At 40.9% G+C, this 17,554-nt stretch overlaps 1 protein-coding gene across 9 annotated transcripts; it reads right to left on the minus strand.

The window, feature by feature from the left end:
- Nucleotides 1-12,425: 12,425 nt before the first annotated feature.
- On the minus strand, nt 12,426-17,548 carry LOC119329463. 9 transcript variants are annotated; one of them, XR_005159542.1, is made up of 6 exons: nt 17,153-17,548; nt 17,055-17,071; nt 15,938-16,978; nt 13,305-14,186; nt 12,911-13,198; nt 12,426-12,802 (listed from the first exon to the last, which is right to left on the minus strand). XR_005159542.1 is itself a non-coding variant. In XM_037602513.1 (6 exons), exons 3-6 carry the CDS (start codon nt 13,762-13,764, stop codon nt 12,787-12,789), a joined length of 561 nt encoding a protein of 186 aa, XP_037458410.1. In that variant the 5' UTR covers nt 13,765-14,186; nt 15,938-16,135; nt 16,655-17,548; the 3' UTR covers nt 12,426-12,786. The 9 variants fall into 9 exon arrangements, 3 of the variants coding, with proteins under 3 accessions (XP_037458410.1, XP_037458411.1, XP_037458409.1); XM_037602513.1 differs by having other exon boundaries at nt 12,892-13,198; nt 13,305-13,355; nt 13,578-14,186; nt 15,938-16,135; nt 16,655-17,548; XR_005159540.1 differs by having other exon boundaries at nt 15,938-17,071.
- Nucleotides 17,549-17,554: the final 6 nt, after the last annotated feature.

Consider the following 17,554-nt stretch of genomic DNA (forward strand, 5'->3'; position numbering starts at 1 on the left):
ATTCTATTCCACTTATAGTGTTATATCCATGGCTCACGCTCATGTATTGCGTGAAGATTGAAAAAGTTTGAGAATGTCAAAAGTATGAAACAATTGCTTGGATTGTCATCGGGGTTGTGCATGATTTAAATACTTTGTGTGATGAAGATAGAGCATAGCCAGACTATATGATTTTGTAGGGATAACTTTCTTTGGCCATGTTATTTTGAGAAGACATGATTGCTTTGTTAGTATGCTTGAAGTATTATTATTTTTATGTCAATATTAAACTTTTATCTTGAATCTTTCGGATCTGAATATTCATACCACAATTAAGAAGAATTACATTAAAATTATGCCAAGTAGCACTCCGCATCAAAAATTTTGTTTTTATCATTTACCTACTCGAGGACGAGCAGGAATTAAGCTTGGGGATGCTTGATACGTCTCCAACGTATCTATAATTTTTGATTGCTCCATGCTATATTATCTACTGTTTTGGACATTATTGGGCTTTATTATCCACTTTTACATTATTTTTGGGACTAACCTATTAACGGGAGGCCCAGCCTAGAATTCTTGTTTTTTTGCCTATTTTAGGGTTTTGAAGAAAAGGAATATCAAACGGAGTCCAAACGGAATGAAACCTTTGGGAACGTGATTTTCTCACCGAACATGATCCAGGAGACTTGGACCCTACGTCAAGAAACAAAGGAGGAGGCCACGAGGTAGGGGGCGCGCCTACCCCCCCCCCCCCAGGCGCGCCCTCCACCCTCGTGGGCCCCTTGTTGCTCCACCGACATACTCCTTCCTCCTATATATACCTACGTACCCCCAAACGATCAGATACGGAGCCAAAACCCTAATTCCACCGCCGCAACTTTCTGTATCCACGAGATCCCATCTTGGGGCCTGTTCCGGAGCTCCGCAGGAGGGGGTATCCATCACGGAGGGCTTCTACATCATCACATAGCCCCTCCGATGAAGTGTGAGTAGTTTACCTCAGACCTTCGGGTCCATAGTTATTAGCTAGATGGCTTCTTCTTTCTTTTTGGATCTCAATACAATGTTCTCCCCGTCTCTTGTGGAGATCTATTCGATGTAATCTTATTTTGCGGTTTGTTTGTTGAGACCGATGAATTGTGGGTTTATGATCAAGTCTATCTATGAACAATATTTGAATCTTCTCTGAATTCTTTTATGTATGATTGGTTATCTTTGCAAGTCTCTTCGAATTATTAGTTTGGTTTGGCCTACTAGATTGATCTTTCTTGCAATGGGAGAAGTGTTTAGCTTTGGGTTCAATCTTCCGGTGTCCTTTCCCAGTTACAGTAGGGGCAGCAAGGCACGTATTGTATTGTTGCCATCGAGGATAACAAGATGGGGTTTTCATCATATTGCATGAGTTTATCCCTCTACATCATGTCATCTTGCTTAAGGCGTTACTCTGTTTTCATGAACTTAATACTCTAGATGCATGCTGGATAGCGGTCGATGAGTGGAGTAATAGTAGTAGATGCAGGCAGGAGTCGGTCTACTTGTCTTGGACGTGATGCCTATATACATGATCATACCTAGATATTCTCATAACTATGCTCAATTCTGTCAATTGCTCAACAGTAATTCGTTCACCCACCGTAAAATACCTATGCTCTTGAGAGAAGCCACTAGTGAAACTATGGCCCCCGGGTCTATCTTCATCATATTAATCTTCCAATACTTAGTAATTTCCTTTGCTTTTTACTTTGCTTTTATTTTACTTTGCATCTTTATCATAAAAATACCAAAAATATTATCTTATCATATCTATCAGATCTCACTCTCGTAAGTGGCCGTGTAGGGATTGACAACCCCTTACCGCGTTGGTTGCGAGGATTTATTTGTTTTGTGCAGGTGCGAGGGACTCGCGCATAGCCTCCTACTGGATTGATACCTTGGTTCTCAAAAACTGAGGGAAATACTTACGCTACTTTGCTGCATCATCCCTTCCTCTTCGGGGAAAACCAATGCAGTGCTCAAGAGGTAGCAGTGACATAATAGGGGGAGCGAGGCATGTATTTTATTGTTGCCATCAAGGGTAAAAAGATGGGGTTTTCATCATATTGTTTGAGTTTATCCCTCTACATCATGTCATCTTACTTAAGGCGTTACTTCGTTCTTATGAACTTAATACTCTAGATGCATGCTGGATAGCGGTCGATATGTGGAGTAATAGTAGTAGATGCAGAATTGTTTCGGTCTACTTGACACGAACGTGATGCCTATATTCATGATCATTGCCTTGGATATCGTCATAATTTTGCACTTTTCTATCAATTGCTCGACAGTAATTTGTTTACTCACCGTATGTTTTCTTTCAAGAGAGAAGCCTCTAGTGAAACCTATGGCCCCCGGGTCTATTTTCCATCATATATTTTCATATCTATAAACCAAAAAACCCAAAAATATCTTGTTATAATTTATTTAGATTTACTTCAGTTTGCTCTTTTATTTATCTTTTATACCTATCTCTATTAGATCTCGCTCTTATTCGTGACCGTGGAGGGATTGACAACCCCTTTTTCGTGTTATGTGCAAGTGTTAGTTAGTTTGTGCAGGTGCATAGATTGGAGACTTGCTTGTGCCTCCTACTGGATTCATACCTTGGCTCTTAACTGAGGGAAATCACTACTGCAGGATGCTGCTAACGCGACACTACGATCAGAGACCCTTTGATGAAACTGTGTGCGATGCATTAATCGCAAATGGTGATGTAAAAAAACATCAAAAAAGATGCAAAACATTTGCGATGGCGGATACATCGAACACAGTTTAGATTTTAGTTGTGTGTGCGATGCAGGGCATACGATTCAATTCAATGAACTATTTGCGATGAGGCGGAAGAATGGAAACGAGTAGCCAGATGTAGGTGTGTGCGATATACGACATACATTTTAGTTGGATTAACTGTTTGTGATGAGGCGGAACAACATAAACGGGCAGCCAGATGAAGGTATGTGCGATATACAACATACAGTTCACTCAGATGAACTATTTGTGATTAGGCAACACAACAGAAACGGTCCGTCAGATCAAGGTGTGTGCGGTATACAGCAAACGGGTTCCTAATCATAAATGTGTGCGAAGACCCATAATAACATAGACAATTTCTGCTAATAAGTCATGTGTGTTGTGGGCAAACGTTCGCTGGTATATGATTGTCAGCGATTGATGAATTCATCACCGACGGGTTTCCTAGTATGGTCCGTGTGCGTTGTCATTGCATACAGAACAATAGTATATGTACTTATAAGGACTTGATTCCATAACCAAATTGAACATCCAATTACATAGGTGGCTAGTAGACACATGACCTTTGCACACACCAAAGTATGTTAAAAAATGCCTAGAAAACTCAAGCAATGCATAAAAAGCAAAACGAACGCTGAATAATTTCAAATTTTTTAGGACGACGCTCCTATAGTTGCATGTTGCATCTGAAAATAAATCAAGGCGGGAAGAAAAAGCGTATGTCTTTTCACACACATATAGGTGATAAGTTCCCTCTCGGAACCATGAGGCTTCTTGAGAGAAGCTCCGGTTTGTAAGAAGTTTATACCAAAACTTGTCCCAAATTGGACTATTTTTTTACCACATCATGTTGGTGCCATGTCATAACACCATGCGATGTTTCATGATTTGAGGCGAGTTTTGGATTTACAGTAATTTTAAAACCAGGTTTCTCAACGTCGAGTCGGCACCGCCCTGGATAGGCATTTTCCTCATGGGTCCCAAATGTCAGAATCCAAATCTGCCACTACCATGCAGCTTCTACTATTAAGAATTACATCCCATTTGGTGTGCTAGCTGAAAATAAGTTTGGTGGGTGCAGGTGGGCTGAAAGGACCACGATGTCGCCTAAAGGGGGGTGAATAGGCGTTTTAAAATCTTTTACGGATTTGGCTATATCCTAATGCGGAAATAAACTAAGTGAATACTTTTCAAGTGCAAATCCTAAATATACTAGGCTCACTAAGTGCACCAACAATGTAGGATAAACAAGATGAGAACAACGAGGATATGAGTAAGCACAAGTAAGTCACACGAACTTACTCAATGTATATCACGAGATATGGAAATGAATAATACACACAACCACAAGTAAGCAATACAAGCTTACACAAATTGTATCACAATATATGGAAATGAATGTTACAAGCTAGCAATTCACACTAAGCATAAGATAGAACAATAGTAGAAAGTATGAATTGCGAGTATGAAGTGTAGGCCTAAATAATCTCTACAAGGGAATGGCCAACACAATATAATGAGGACAACAAGATATAGTGAATGCACAGTCAAGTGACCAACGTAAATCACAAGTAAGGAATTGGGGTTAGGGATAACCAAAGTCATGAAGACAAGGATGTATCCCAATGTTCACTTTCTTGGAGGGAAGTTAGTCACCGTTAGAGAGGTGGATGTTACCATGAAGGCACACCAACGCCACGAAGGCTCACCCTATTCTCCTTGAGCTATCACCACGAAGGCGATTCTCAACCACTAGTGGTAGACCTTGAGGCGACCTCCAAACCTTCACAAACTTTCTGGGGGACAAGTCACAAGTTGATTCCTCACCGGAGCACTCCTACCGTCTAGGAGTCTCCAACCTCCAAGAGTAACAAGATCAAGGGGGAAATGCTCAAGACTTGCTCAAATCATGAATTTCTTTGGTCACAAGAGGGAGAGGGAGAGAATCTAGCTTTTGATTGGAACAACTCTCAAGAACACTCACTAATATCTCCGGGGTCTAAGATTTGGTGTAGGAGAAGTGAGAGGGAGCCACTTGTGTTCTTCAGGCAATTTTGGATGGAGTGGTCAACCCTCTCCCGGAGTGGGAGAGGGATATTTATACCCCCAATGAAATGGAGCCGTTTCCCGAAGTTGTTGACCTGCCCGGATGATCTGGACGCATACCCGGATGATCCGGGAAATGCCCGGATGTCCGGGAAGGTCAATATACAATGTGGTGAAGTAGATACCCTGATGTCCGGGGACATAGCCGGATGATCTGGGCAATTCCCGGATGATCCGGGAGGGTAGCCGGATAATTTAGCTAGCGGAATAAGTTACTGTGATGAATTTTATGAATAACATGATATGGGAGAGGACCCGGATGATCCGGCCAAACCAAACTCCTGCAGGCCTGAAACTGAAACAGGCACAACTTTTACATCCGGACTCCAATTTTGATGATCTTGGACTCGTTTTGAAGCTATGGAAAAACTCCAGGTCCTCACATAGAGAACCACCCAAGATAAGCCAAAATGGAGGGTGAAAAGTATGCAAGGGTTATACATATACTTTGGGGAACCTAGTTGGCTTTGGATTTACTTTTGAGATATGTAGGCATATTGTATTTGCATTGGATAGGAGTGAAATATGCCTATGTTGGAATATGATGTGAGAAGAATATAAATAGATGATGTTGACTTGAGAAAATCCATCACTAACCCCTTTGATCCCCTCTTAATATTGCGGGATCCCTATAACTCAAGAATCATAAAAGAACTATACTAGATAGCTTCCGGAAACCCATTCTTGAGCATATATCCTTTTCGATGGTCATCGATCCTCACATCTAAAGCCAAAGGAATTAATACCTTTGACTACAGCCTTTCACTTGAGCTTTATATTGATGTTTCCTCATGGCTCAAGTTGAAGGCAAGACATTGGAGAAGTCTTCAAGTAGCTCCCCCATACACAATGTGGGAAGCTTTGCTTTGCATTCATCTTTACTTGTCCATCAGCATTAATTACTTGATGATATACTTTGATGAGCACCAAGCTTTCTTATAAGCTCCAAGCTCATGAGAATTACCTAACCCACATAACATAGACAACACATAGTATATATGGGTTAGTACACAAAGCGCAATTTATAAATTCTTACCATACCACAAGATCTCATGTGGCATATTATATGCGCTTGTGTGTTGACCATCTTAGAGGTCAATTTTTGGTCTTCATCTTGGTCAACATTTATATTTGCTCCATGATTAATATTGATGTCTTGAAGGCCCTATTGATATCTTCACTATGCTTCATTTCTTCAAGACATAATAACCAATATCTCAATTCATCATGACCATATCAAGTTTCTCCTTGAATATCATATTGGACATCATTTTCTCGTTCTCATTAATCATTCACTCAAGATCTTGATCCATCATGGTTCAACCCATAAGCCTTGATGCATGCACAACAATATGTATATGGTATTCATTTCAAATCCATTCTATCTCCTTCTTGCACCACCATGGAACAAACATCCTTCAGTTCATCCAATATTCTTCATGCATTGGAAATGGAACTTTCCTTCAAATGTATAACTCAGTGCAAACACTAGTCCATTAGGATTGTCATCAATTACCAAAACCACACATGGGGACTACATGTACTTTCAATCTCCCCCATTTTGGTAATTGATGACAATCTCAACAAGAGGGTTTACATAATGAATTTTAAACCAGCATGCAATTTATCCAAGGATAAAATGTATACTTGGGATGGTTGTACTATCATCAAGACACTACACAAGCATTTCATGATAGTAGACCTATAGTATATAGAGGAAACTCCCCCACAATATATGCATGTGTGAATGAACTTTGAATGTCATTGCATATATTGGTTGACATAAACTAGGAGAAGATTTCTCTATATACAATACACATCCATGCAACAAGAATATATAACAAGGGTAGGTATGCATGAGTGACAACAAGCACTACAAAAATACTTATATTAAACCCTCTAAACTTCTCCCCCATTGGCAACAAATGCCAAAATGGATGAAACAATCTAGAAGACTAATATAGTATGAGTTCCTCCTTAATGTGTGCATATCGCAAAAATGTGAGTGAAATCAAATGCACATATTCAATGATGAAAAATTTGAGGAGCTCAACCCATATTTAGGATCTAGAATGCAACAAGATAGTATGATATGAAAATAACATTAAACATGGGAGGAAAACATTCAAAATATCCAAAAAAACATATTTTGGACAAGATAAAATAGGAATATCCAATGTGATCATCATGTCAAGTATGGGTCCAAAATACATCCAAAACACATGAGTGCGCAAGGATATATGCAATGCATACAAGCACTCACGATACAACCTCTTACCGAAGCCACTATACGAATAAAAGGAACACACAAAGTGGCCGGCAAGGAATAAATAATAATCATGATATGTATCCACAAAGAAACCCGTATACAAAAAAGTTGTAATTGATAAGAACATGATATCCACAGGTGAACCCACTATTATATAACTTTGAGCCTAGCATAAGAGCAAGGCACATGGCACAAACTGATCTCATTTGCATAACATAAAGTGATGCAAGCAATCAAAAGATCCGACGACCCGGAAGGATAAAAGAATATTATGATTTGAGCAAAGGAGTGTTCTAAGGAAAATAGAGAAGCACCCCATGATTTGTGCACTATTTAGATTTTTTTTATTTGGACACAAGTGCACAAAATAGGATCATCACTCCCCCAAAATCAATAGGAACATAAAACAATTGCAAGCAAGCATAGATAAGAAAAGAAGCCTAGCAATTGCAACAAAGATATGGTTGAGCAACATGTAAGTGAGGCAACCTAATAATAGGCACAACCAAAACGATGTGTGTGAGTCGCGTCAAAGCACTTGAGAAGACTAATATAAGGATGAGAATTAAGCATCAACATAGTATTGAGTAAATGAGATACAAGGTGCCAGACATGTCCTTCCCACACACGCGAAGTTAAGCAGGTCACACACACACATCAAGCAAATGGGTTCACAAGCTCACTAATAGCAAATTAAAAATCAAAGCTTGTGACAAGCCATGGTGAAGATAGGAAATAATAGGCTTGTCAAGACAAGCACGAGGACAACAAACTTCCAAAGATGAGTGCACTAAGATGCAAAGAGGTAAGACACACACTCACACAACGAATGCTTCCACTGAGCCACCAAAGATATAAAAGGAGAATTAAATGATGGACATGAAAGTGAAGGAAATATGCCGTAGAGGCAATAATAAAGTTGTTATTTATATTTCCTTATGTCGATAAATGTTTATTATTTATGCTAGAATTGTATTAATTGGAAACATAGTATATGTGTAAATACATAGACAAATAGAGTGTCCCTAGTATGCCTCTACTTGACTAGCTCGTTAATCAAAGACGGTTAAGTTTCCTAGTCATAGACATGTGTTGTCATTTGATGAACGGGATCACATCATTAGAGAATGATGTGATGGACAAGACCCATCCGTTAGCTTAGCACTATGATAGTTTAGTTTATTGCTATTGCTTTCTTCATGACTTATACATGTTCTTATGACTATGAGATTATGCAACTCCCGAATACCGTAGGAACACTTAGTGTTTCGGAGAGGTATCTCTGGGCCCTCTCGGTAATGCACATCACTATAATCCTTGCAAGCAATGTGATTAATGAGCTAGTTGCGGGATAATGCATTATGGAACAAGTAAAAGAGACTTGCTAGTAATGAGATTGAACTAGGTATGATGATACCGACGATTGAATCTCGGACAAGTAACATACCGATCACAAAGGGAAAAACGTATATTGTTGTGTGGTTTGACCGATAAAGATCTTCGTAGAATATGTAGGAGCCAATATGAGCATCCATGTTCCGCTATTGGTTATTGACCGGAGATGTATCTTGGTCATGTCTACATAGTTCTCGAACCCGTAGGGTCCGCACGCTTAACGTTCAATGACGATTTGTATTATGAGTAATGTGATTTGATGACCGAAGTTTGTTCGGACTCCCGGATGAGATCACGAACATGACGAGGAGTCTCGAAATGGTCGAGACGTAAAGATCGATATATTGAAAGGCTATATTCGGACATCAGAAAGGTTCTGAGTGGATTGGGTATTTTTCGGAGTACCGGAGAGTTACAAGAATTCGTTGGGGGAAGTATTGGTCCTTCATGGGCCTTAGTGGAAAGGAGAGAAGGGCCACAAGGGGAGGCCGCGCGCCCCCATGGGTTGGTCCGAATTGGACTAGGGAGGGGGCGGCGCCCCCCTCTTTCCTTCTCCCTCTCCGCTCCTTCCTTCTTCTCCTACTTGGACTAGGAAAGGGGGAGACCTACTCCTACTAGGAGTAGGAATCCCCCCTTTGGGCGCGCCCCTTGTGGCCGGCCCTCCTCCTCCTCCCCTCCTTTATATACGGGGGAGGGGCACCCCATAGACACACAAGTTGATTTCTTAGCCGTGTGCAGTGCCCCCCTCCACAGATTTTCACCTCGGTCATATTGTCGTAGTGCTTAGGCGAAGCCCTGCGTCGGTAACTTCATCATCACCGTCAACACTCCGTCGTGCTACGAAACTCTCCCTGGGCCTCAGCTGGATCTAGAGTTCAAGGGATGTCACCTAGCTGAACGTGTGCAGATCGCGAAGGTGTCGTGCGTTCGGTACTTGATCGGTTAGATCGCGAAGACGTTCGACTACATCAACCGCGTTACTAAACGCTTCCGCTTTCGGTCTACGAGGGTACGTGGACACACTCTCCCCGCTCGTTGCTATGCTTCTCCTAGATAGATCTTGCATGATCGTAGGAAAATTTTGAAATGCTACGTTCCCCAACAGAAAGAATAGGGATATCAACTAGAGATGTAACTCATTTCACATGTATAAGATTCTAGGTAGATGACAATCATGGTGACATATATATCCACAAAGAAGGATGTACACATGAAATGGTTACAAAAGGAAAGAATAAGATATCCAAACGGGAGACAAAATATACCAATGAGATCTTTGCTTGAAAGCATAGCACATGGCTTAATATTATCTTATTGTATATTAATGAACTCCAAACACACAACCATCAAAGGCATCACAACTAGCAAGAAGAGATTATTGTTGGGATGCTTTGAGAAAGGAAACAAGTATCACAGGAATGAGTCAAGAAATTCATGCCATGATGCAACCTATACAAGGTTGACCCCATTTCTATATATATGCATGAAGTAAATACTTGTTACCGAGATAGCATCGGTATGAAGTCATAGATCAATAAAACGTCCAAGCTTGGCTCTAGAGCATAATTGGTTTGGTGACAAAAATAGGCATGCCAATGTTTGGCATTGTGCCAAATATTCGCTACTACTTGGTTGGTTACCGAGTTGTCTTGCCTATCTCACATAAAGTTGCCAATATTCGACAAGTCTTGGTATTGCCAATATTTGGCAGTTCCAACATTTGGCTAGCCAAATATTAGCAGCAAACAAATCATGCTCCTATTTCCTCATAGTGCCACCACCTTCATGAATAAGCCAAGCACCCAATGCTTCTCAAATGTACCTAAAACATTTTAAGTACAATATGGTCCCCAAACTTATTGGGTTTGAAGTAGTTAGCATAACTACAACACATAGGGTAAAACCACTTAAGTTTGTGCATATCGATATGAATTTGAATTTCATGCACATCTTAGCTATTAAGAATTTGATGGATTTACCATATATATGGGATCAAATAATGCAAACAAGGCATGCGAATTTACACATAGTAACTATGCATGCACATGCCTACCAAAATCTAGGAAGATACAAAATGGACAAATGAACACATAACCATCAGTACTTCCAATAACATCATTAGTCATTCATGTTGTCCAAAATGACTCAAAGTGACACATATCATAGCACACAGAGTTTAACATATGAACAAAGGAAAACCAATGAGCATATAAGATATGTGTTGCACACATACTCATGGGAATACCTCACTCAAAGTAGATATAGGACACTATAAACAATGAGATAACAAACTACCATAACTCCGTACAAACCAATAAGATGAACTCGAACAAAATGGTGTTTCGAGTTGTCATTCGGTGTAGAAAGCAAATAAGTACATGATCATCTATACTAACACAAACATAACATGCGAGTTTAGAAATAAATACAATGCTTAGACAACATATTATTAACATTCCAATTAGGTAGATCATCATGCAAAGCAACAATTGGAATGGCTTTATTCAAATGATTTTCCAAATACAATTTTTAAGATAACCATGGGCAAAACCGCACAAGAAAACCATACTCAAACAAAGCATTGCATGCCACAGAGATATAAGATAATCTCAAATATAAATTCTAAGTGGCAAACTGGCAAACCTCTATTGTTAATGTTCACACAAGAAGTGATATGCACAAAGTATATCACTCCCCCATAATGTGATAATCCATGTATTATCCATAAGAGGCAAATTAAACCCAACTAAGGATAATTAATGGATGAGGATTTGAGTCTCAAATGAACTTTACATACCACATATAGTAACTAGATAATATTGCACTAACAATACTGTTAGAGTAGTACTAGCAAAAGAGCCTATGCATTGCAACGGGGAGATACTTTACTATCGAGCAAACAAAAATTCCAGAATCTGAATGCAACATAGGCTTGTGGTGTAGATTGAACGGTGAAATTCATCATCTATGATGCATCAGTCTTGGTGACATGAGTTTAATTAACAACTTCAGGTGGCGACATTAGGCGGCAATTTAGGCGGAACCTACCTACCTAGAAGAAATAGAGCAGAAGAGGAGGCGTGGTTGGTCTTCTACTTATACTTATTTTAGGAGGAAGATAGTAACATGCATGAGCGTTGCAATGGGGACATATATATTTTAGTGGTTCACATTAATCATGTGTACCATCTACCTTTAAAATCTCTATGGATATTAGGCAGCATTGTCAACTTATTTCTACCATTAAACCATTCTTCTTTATGTTCTTAGATACCTCACTCTCACTCTCCCTCTCACTCATGCAGTAATTATAACTGTGCAATGCACGTATTGACTAATACCACTTATAAGTTAAAATAACCTGAGGCATAATATTTTGGAGCTACACCTTAAAATTTACAGAACACTAATAGTTCACGCGTACATATTAGCATGTATGTTCTAGGAACCATATATCAAAGCAGTTATGTAGTTGCCATGGTGTTGACGTGCAACCATAAAATGAACTTTAATTTCTCTCACGAGCTTCTAAACCCGTGAGTTAAACCACTCGCAACAATATTGTACCAAGATAACACATGAATATTTATTTATTGTACATAAACCCAACTACTTTGAACAAAGCATGCCCTCCAGGCTAAGATTTGTATGTGTATCAACATTAGCCCTTCCCAGTGACAATAGGCAAACAATTACAATGCTCACAAGTAAAATAAGGGTTTCCTCTTACTGGAATGCAACTAAAAACAGATTATAACTTGATAGCACTTTAGTGCCACTATATGAATCTCTCTATTTTTATTTATTCGGTTCCAGATTGTAATGTCTAAACCAGCATTCTATGGGATACATCATAATCAAAATTATTAGGTGAGAAAAATAAATATGCTAGATTTAACGATTCAGTCTAAATATGTGAATATCATCTGAACATACAATTCAGAATGTATACTTGCCAGGCAAGCTTAGGTAATTGTTGCATAAAAAAATAACAATCACGACACCTCAACTTTCTTGAAAACTGAAGTCACCTTCCATTATATCTAAGCAATGCAATCTCTTAGTGTGCAATGCTGGAGGGCATCTACGATTTAATTGATTAGAGAAATTATCCATCACCACCAACGGCCTGCTCTTTGCTGCTTTATCCTTATTGTCTTCTTGCATGGAGAAGATGCATCCTGTTGCTTTTAGCATAACAGCTAGCGACTCTAGTTGCTCTCGTTGACACCAATACTAACTATTACCTAGAGTGCTGCATCACTGTTATCAGCAACTGAATCAAGTCAACATAACATCCCAGGAGAGCTGCATAACTGTTATCAACAACTGAATCAAGTCAACACAACAACCTAGGATTGCGTTGAGTACCTGCTGGAGAGGCAACGCGAGCCTGATGTAGACTCTCACAATGCACCCCACGCGATGGGCCATGGCGCGAGAGGCAGCTGGAGCGGCAATCACAGGCTCCTCGACAACATGGCCTTGGTGGCAAGTATGTGATGCAGCCCTTTCTCCAACAGAACCTCTTCACCGTTGTTTTCCTTCTCTTGCTCTGCTTTGGGTTCCTCTGGCAGGAACCTGATTCTTGGTGTTGGTGACTTGCGTTTTGCAATTTGGATGGCTCAAAAAGACCATGGATAAGCAGGTAAGCAGAAGCTGTGACAGAACAAAGCATGCAGAATTAATGGAATTTCATGGACCACGGCTATGTTGTGTAGCAATTCAATCAGTGTCAGTTATGGACTCTTGGTTGGGAATTCACCTTTCACAGCCAGGAGTAGTAAGAGTTGCTGAACCCCTCTGCTCATGTGATCTGCATCAAGTAGATATAATCAGAACCTAGGCATAGTGTTACAATTGGTTGCTGACCAGATCATGGTTGGGCGTTGTGGTCAGAGGGACAAGGTGTTGAGGCCCAGCTAGAACATCACTTTGGACTTGCTTATCTTCTCCCGTATATGCAACTTGGTCGATGGACACAAATGTTCAGTGAAGCAAGAGGCCGAAGGCCTTTAACCAAATCATTATCCCTCACCCTTCAAAATATATGCATCCTTAGAAGGAATCCCTGATTGGGACACCGAGGCTGCACAATGTGACTCCACCGTACCCTGCCGCAGTGTCGATTCCACTCGTATAAATTCATCTACAGTTTCCGCGCAGGTCCCAGCCATGGTGGACGGACGGCCGAAGCCTTTGGCCTCGATCAAGCCGGGACCCATGAGGAAATCACACCGGGGGATGGCGCCGAAGCCCCTCAGCGTGGATCTGGTAGAGGCGGAGAGTTGAACGAGGATTCCACAAAAGCCTGAAGGCCTCGATCTGGGCGAGTTGGGCGGGATTTGGTCGAAGCCCGGAGCCGTCTCGTGAAAGAAGAGAAGGAGGACGTACGTCGCCGGCGCCCTGACGCGTGCGTCGGGGACTTGCCATGAGGAGCTCCAGCAGGAGCACGCCCAGGGAGTAGACGCCACCTCCGGGGCGCGGTAGCCGCCGCCGACCACCCGGACGGACGACGGCGCGTAGGTGGTGTGTAGACAGAAGTTGGAGAGTGCGGCGCCGCCCCTCACCCTCTCCTCCTCCGCCGTGCTAGGAGGGGAGCGGATAAGATACACCGTGGGTTGAATACACTGGAGGGGGAGGAGCACTGCGCATGGAATATACCGAATGTTAAGAGAGTTTTATGTAAAAACGAAACGTTTTTTCAAATCCACTTACAAAGGGACTGCGGGTTGCTTCCTATGAACTTCAGGGATTTTTTTTTGAAAACTCCACGACGGTGAACCCGACATACTCAATCCGTGCTTTATTATTAGAATTATAAACTAGCAAAAATGCACGTGCGTTGCAACGGAAAAAGAAAAAAATATCACACACCCTCCTTCCCATCCTACTAATGGTGGTCATGGTGTCCATTTATCACAAACCCATCCGAACGTGGGCAATCCAAAGACAATGAGCACAGCCATAAAAATGTAAAGCTAATTTGTAATTCCATGAAAATGGCCCTTATAGAATCCATACAAAACACAATCCAACCAACCATTTTAATGATATTTTCACAAACTTCAGTTGTGCTATTACTGACCATGTTTAAATTGGTAATAAGAAAATGATGTTGCATGTTGTTTGAGAATAACGTTTATATTCTCTCCCATAGAACAATTGCTTCTATTCTTTCAGGACAAAACTATACAACAAAATATTTCAGAATGCAAGGAGTCAAAATACTCTGAATCAGATTATACACTCTGAAATGTAAATTCAGGCCATATACATTCCACTTATATGCAGCTAACCTACCAAGTATTACACTTCTAGGACCAAAAACTTGAAAGTGGAATAGCACAGCTTAAGTAAAAAACTTATCACTGCTTGAAAGCATTGCACACATTTGTGAATCCAAGCATAGTTATCTGGAGGAAATAATTCAGCAAATACAATATGCGTCGAAAATTCAGAGATCTCATGAGAGGTGGATTGATGCCCAATATATTGAGAAACAATACACATATTTCAGCAGGTAGTTCGATGAACCAAAGCAAAGTACTTACAAACAATAGAAAAGGAAATGAGTACATAACCCAGGGACCAAATTGGTAAACAATACTACAATCTTGAAAAGAAACATCAACATCAGTAAATTTAAGAACGACACAACTACAGTCTTGTGCCACTTCCGGTTGCACCCCATGAAATGCCAAGAGAACCGCACATAGTGGCGAGCAATAGGCTTTTCTTGACCGAGCAGCGGCAAACAAAACTTGCAGAATATTTAGTTAAGCATGAATATTTGATGTATGATTCCACAGTATGCATTGTACGTACTTTAGGTAAGTATATAGTCGCATAGATATATATCTGAAATAGCAAGATATACATTAGTTACTCCTATTCTTTTCTATTTAAATTTTGTGTTCCACCATGATACATAAATGGCATATAAAATACAGTTCAAAACAGATGCTATACATGCAATTACATATTCTCGGAAAAAAAATGTAATTACATATATTTATCACCGCTGCATTGATTTCCTTGAGAAATTTAGTAATCCTTATAATTATGCTGATTTGAAGCATCATGTTCCATCTTTCATCTTGCATCTCCACTAAATTATGTCTCGCACCTGTTCACCACATTCAGTTTGACGCTATCCACAATGGGGAGCAGACTTGTGACTGAAAACACAAATTTTATGTTCTTTCCCGTCCTGCAAGAACTTATGCAATTTTGAACTTTGGCACAAACACCACAATGCAGAACCGTGTATGATGTGGGTTGTAACAAGCAAAAAAGTTGGGAGTTTCATGGATGAGGAGGACGTCGGCTACTGTTGTCGTTGTGCGCTGCTGAATTCGGATGGAGGGGGTACGAGAGGTGCTGCTGAGGGCTTACCTGGAGAGAAGGAGAAAACATAGCAGTGTCCGGATCACAGGCGCCTTGCAGCTCCTTAGCGCATGTAGGGGCAGCCTCGATTCCGCCTCTGCTCCAGACCCTTCCTCAATCCACCACCTACCTACTCCAGCTCCTTTTCAATACGCCTTGAACCTCTTGGATTTCTCACATGGATGGCTTGTAAGGCATATCCTGAAACTAAGCATCATCAATAAACTTTAGTACTATCTTAGATGGAGAATTATGGAGGTATGCTCTACAGAAAAGTACTAACATGAAGTTGAGTAGTGGCTTTAGAGACATACATCTAAAGCTTGTAGGCTCAATAGTTGGTAAGAAACTCTCTTTTAGTTAGATAAAAGGTATGTAGACTTCTTAAGTTAGCAAGTGCTATTAGCTAGAACCATGGTCGTCTCTGCCTCTGTCTGTCGAATATGATATGATATAGTAAAAAATAAATATTTTTTGATGAATACAGAGTAAATAATGAGTGAGCAGAAGTGTTAAGCTTAATCAATCAAAAGCATACAACCCTCCAACGATCCCAGACCTATCAATGTAAATGTATCAAATATTGTTACACATTATGCATACCATTCTCTGTTCATCTCGACCTACACTGCTTTGTAGCTTATTAAATTCATATCCATCAAAATCTATCTGTGACAATATCTAGCACTTAATTGTTATATGACTTCTAAAAGCAGCTTGGCTAACCCCTCAGCGGTGACGGTATGCAATACTAAGAATATGGTGGAGTGCTTGAGTCCGTTGTCAGCTTCAACTCCGACCTCCGAGTCAGAACACATTGAGGATAAGCTGGCCAGCCACGAAATCTGCAGCACTGGCCGTGAGCTTGGGCGGCCGGGTGTGAGCAATAACAAAAATAACAGCATCATTTGTATACGTACCAAACAGCTTGCCATGCCTATGCAAAATTCAGCTAGCAGCAATAGCAAAATTAAGCTAGAAGTAGCAAGCTAGCAGTAAGAGAGCAGCAGTGCAGCACCACATCGTCGCTGAAGACTATAGAAAATTGCTCTGTTCCAGCCAAGTGTGTTTAGAAGCCATCACAAATTGGTTCACACAACAGATAAATGAAAGTTGCAATTGGTACCTGGTGTCTTGAAGCTCCTGCAGCACAAAACAAATATCAGTGCACTTTTGTACTAATTCAGAACAAAACAAATCAAGGGAACTACCAATTTTTCTGACCAAGATCAAGAGAACTATCCTAATCCTCCTTTGCCAACGGCCAACAGCTTCCTCTGCTTGCAACCATTCACTTCCTCTGCATGTAAAGCGCCACACACATAAACAGGGATGCACATCCAGCCGCACACATCAGGGACAACCGGTAGGCGAAGCACGTCACAGATACCACGCACGCCACACCCGGTCAGATATGTATAGCCACCGCCTGTGTGATGCGAGAGGAGAGCGGGGATGTTGGAGAGAGATGGAGCAGGAGATTGATGCAATGACTGAGGGGAGGGCAGCTGCTAGAGACCACTACTCCCAGCAGCGCGAGAGAGGGGCCTGGAGTAGAGGGAGGCGAGGAGGCGCGGCAACCCCATGGCCTGCGGGGGGGTGGCGTTTGTGCGGCTGCTAGGGTTC

Source organism: Triticum dicoccoides, chromosome 7A (assembly GCF_002162155.2).
Source record: "Triticum dicoccoides isolate Atlit2015 ecotype Zavitan chromosome 7A, WEW_v2.0, whole genome shotgun sequence".
NCBI lineage: Eukaryota > Viridiplantae > Streptophyta > Magnoliopsida > Poales > Poaceae > Triticum > Triticum dicoccoides.

What these genes read in the sequence shown, in the direction of transcription:
- LOC119329463 (XM_037602513.1), bottom strand. Translation starts at nt 13,764, where the DNA reads ATGGGTCCCGGCTTGATCGAGGCCAAAGGCTTCGGCCGTCCGTCCACC. An exon ending in GGATGCATATATTTTGAAGG is followed by an intron (nt 13,356 to 13,577) that starts GTGAGGGATAAT and finishes TACTTGATGCAG; the next exon opens with ATCACATGAGCAGAGGGGTT. An exon ending in ACTACTCCTGGCTGTGAAAG is followed by an intron (nt 13,199 to 13,304) that starts GTGAATTCCCAA and finishes GTTCTGTCACAG; the next exon opens with CTTCTGCTTACCTGCTTATC.